This window comes from Arachis ipaensis, chromosome B03 (assembly GCF_000816755.2).
Source record: "Arachis ipaensis cultivar K30076 chromosome B03, Araip1.1, whole genome shotgun sequence".
Lineage (NCBI taxonomy): Eukaryota > Viridiplantae > Streptophyta > Magnoliopsida > Fabales > Fabaceae > Arachis > Arachis ipaensis.
This window is the reverse complement of record NC_029787.2, coordinates 122,332,212-122,334,214: the sequence shown is the minus strand read 5'-3', so window position 1 is coordinate 122,334,214 and position 2,003 is coordinate 122,332,212. Positions and strand designations below refer to the sequence as shown.

Genomic DNA, 2,003 nt, shown 5'->3' with positions numbered 1-2,003 from the left:
CTAAAGTCCAACTCTACCTGAAAAAAATAGATACATTGGTTACAGGAATATAGTGGTAAAACCAAGTGAACTTGGATAACTGACACACCTGAAATGAAATTTACATGATACAAACCTCTAAAAACCTTAACTTTGGCAAATTGTAAAACCACAACTGGCTGTTCAGCATACCTAGAAAACAGAAATCGATTAAGTTCATCAACATATTCACCAAATAAGACACACCGAATCCTGTGATTGAAAACAACCAACAAAATTACCTACACTATTAGAAATTTGACTATACAAACACACCGAAAATAAAAAAGAATTCCAATAAGAGGAAGAGGTAGAAATTAAAGAACGCTAACTCATTTTCAGCAAGTTTCATCACAGCCATCTTCATCTTCTTTCCATCTTTATCATATTCTTTCTCTTCCAACACAGAGACCAACAGACCCACAACATCTGAAATAAATATTAAAAAAACTATTAGAAAATAATGACAACAAAACAACATTCTACAAATCACAAAGAAACAAGACTGCAATCATTCCAGACAAAAAAAGTACGAGCAAATAGCACAACATACCAACTAAGAAATCAGAATCCTCTTTGGTTTCCAAAAGTTCAGTGAATGGAGAGATTGTAAGAGCAGATTTTGGAATAAAATCGCAGATAGCATCCCTGACAGTGGTCTTGAATTTGAAAATCAACTTAAACTGATGCCTAGTGGCCCTATAAGATCCTTGGTTTGGCACAACAGAGAAGAGCTTCATTACATATACTCGACCCTCAGAGAGAAGTTGTTTGAACCTGTAAATCATAGTCTTCTGAACAGTAGCTTGTATCTTGCACCCCTACCAATCAACATAAATTATGATAAATGATAAGTCGAATACAGAGAAAAACAAATTTAAATGAAACAAAATTTCAGACCTCAATATAAAAAAGGCAAGGAGAAACACATCTAAATACAAAAAACAAACAGCCATAAAATTTTAATAGATTTAGACCACTATAACTCACAGATTCATCAACCAAAATCATCTCCATGGAATTTGGGAGAAGCTGACCAGTGAAAGTAGGAACAGTCCAAAGCCTAATCACCCTAACTTTGAGGTTCCATGCTTCCTTCTCAAGATTAATCTTATTAACCATATCCATGACATTTGTCATATTGAAATGCAATTAAAGGGATGAAAGAGAAAACAGATTTCAGTCAATCAAACAGCAACTAAGAAACACATACAACAACAATATGAATGTGAGAAAAATCTGCCATGATCAATGGGTTCTGCCTTTATTTATAAACACAAATCAATTGAGTAATTTGAATTTTGAAATCCATAGAACCCTTATTTTGGGAGGAAAAAAAAGAAGCAAAATAGACATTTGAAAGATATTGATGTTGATTGATCTTAGATATCAATCAAAAGATATTTGCGGGCCCCACTAAATAATCCTATATATAGGACCTAAGCTAACAACAATTGATACACAAATAAGGTGTATAAATGGTAAGTTATATTAACCCTAAGTTATCTTCTATATAAATTGTAAGTTAATAGGAGAAGAGAGGATGGGATGAGAAGAGGATGAGAGAGAAGAGAGAGATAACAAAGACAACATGAGGTAACACCTACAGAAAAGCGAGAACTACAAATAAAAAGAAAACCTATATATGCATAGATTTAGGAGTGGTAGACTTAGAGGAGGACACCTTTTAATATAGACATCATTATTTGATTAGGCTTCCTATATAATTATATTTTCAATGGAAAATATATCATATTCCTAATGAAGATACACACAAGATAATTATCTATGTAATGAAATACCAAAAAATAAAGTGGCCATCAATAAAGTTCAAAAATTGTTCTCAAAAGAAAAAAAAGATATACAATCAATGAATGAACGTATAAACAAAAGAGAGTAACAAATAAGAATATATTTTTTACTAATTTTATTTTTAAAAAAATAAGAGAATAGAATCAAAGACTCAAACTTCTCAGAAAAAATAT

The 2,003-nt window shown here is 31.6% G+C and overlaps 1 protein-coding gene across 1 annotated transcript; it reads right to left on the bottom strand.

Annotated features, from left to right (window-relative positions):
• LOC107633760 lies at positions 1-1,158 on the bottom strand. The gene is made up of 5 exons (XM_016337360.1): positions 1,009-1,158; positions 572-839; positions 351-447; positions 116-231; positions 1-17 (listed from the first exon to the last, which is right to left on the bottom strand). The coding sequence occupies exons 1-5, from the start codon at positions 1,156-1,158 to the stop codon at positions 1-3; spliced, it is 648 nt and encodes a 215-aa protein (XP_016192846.1).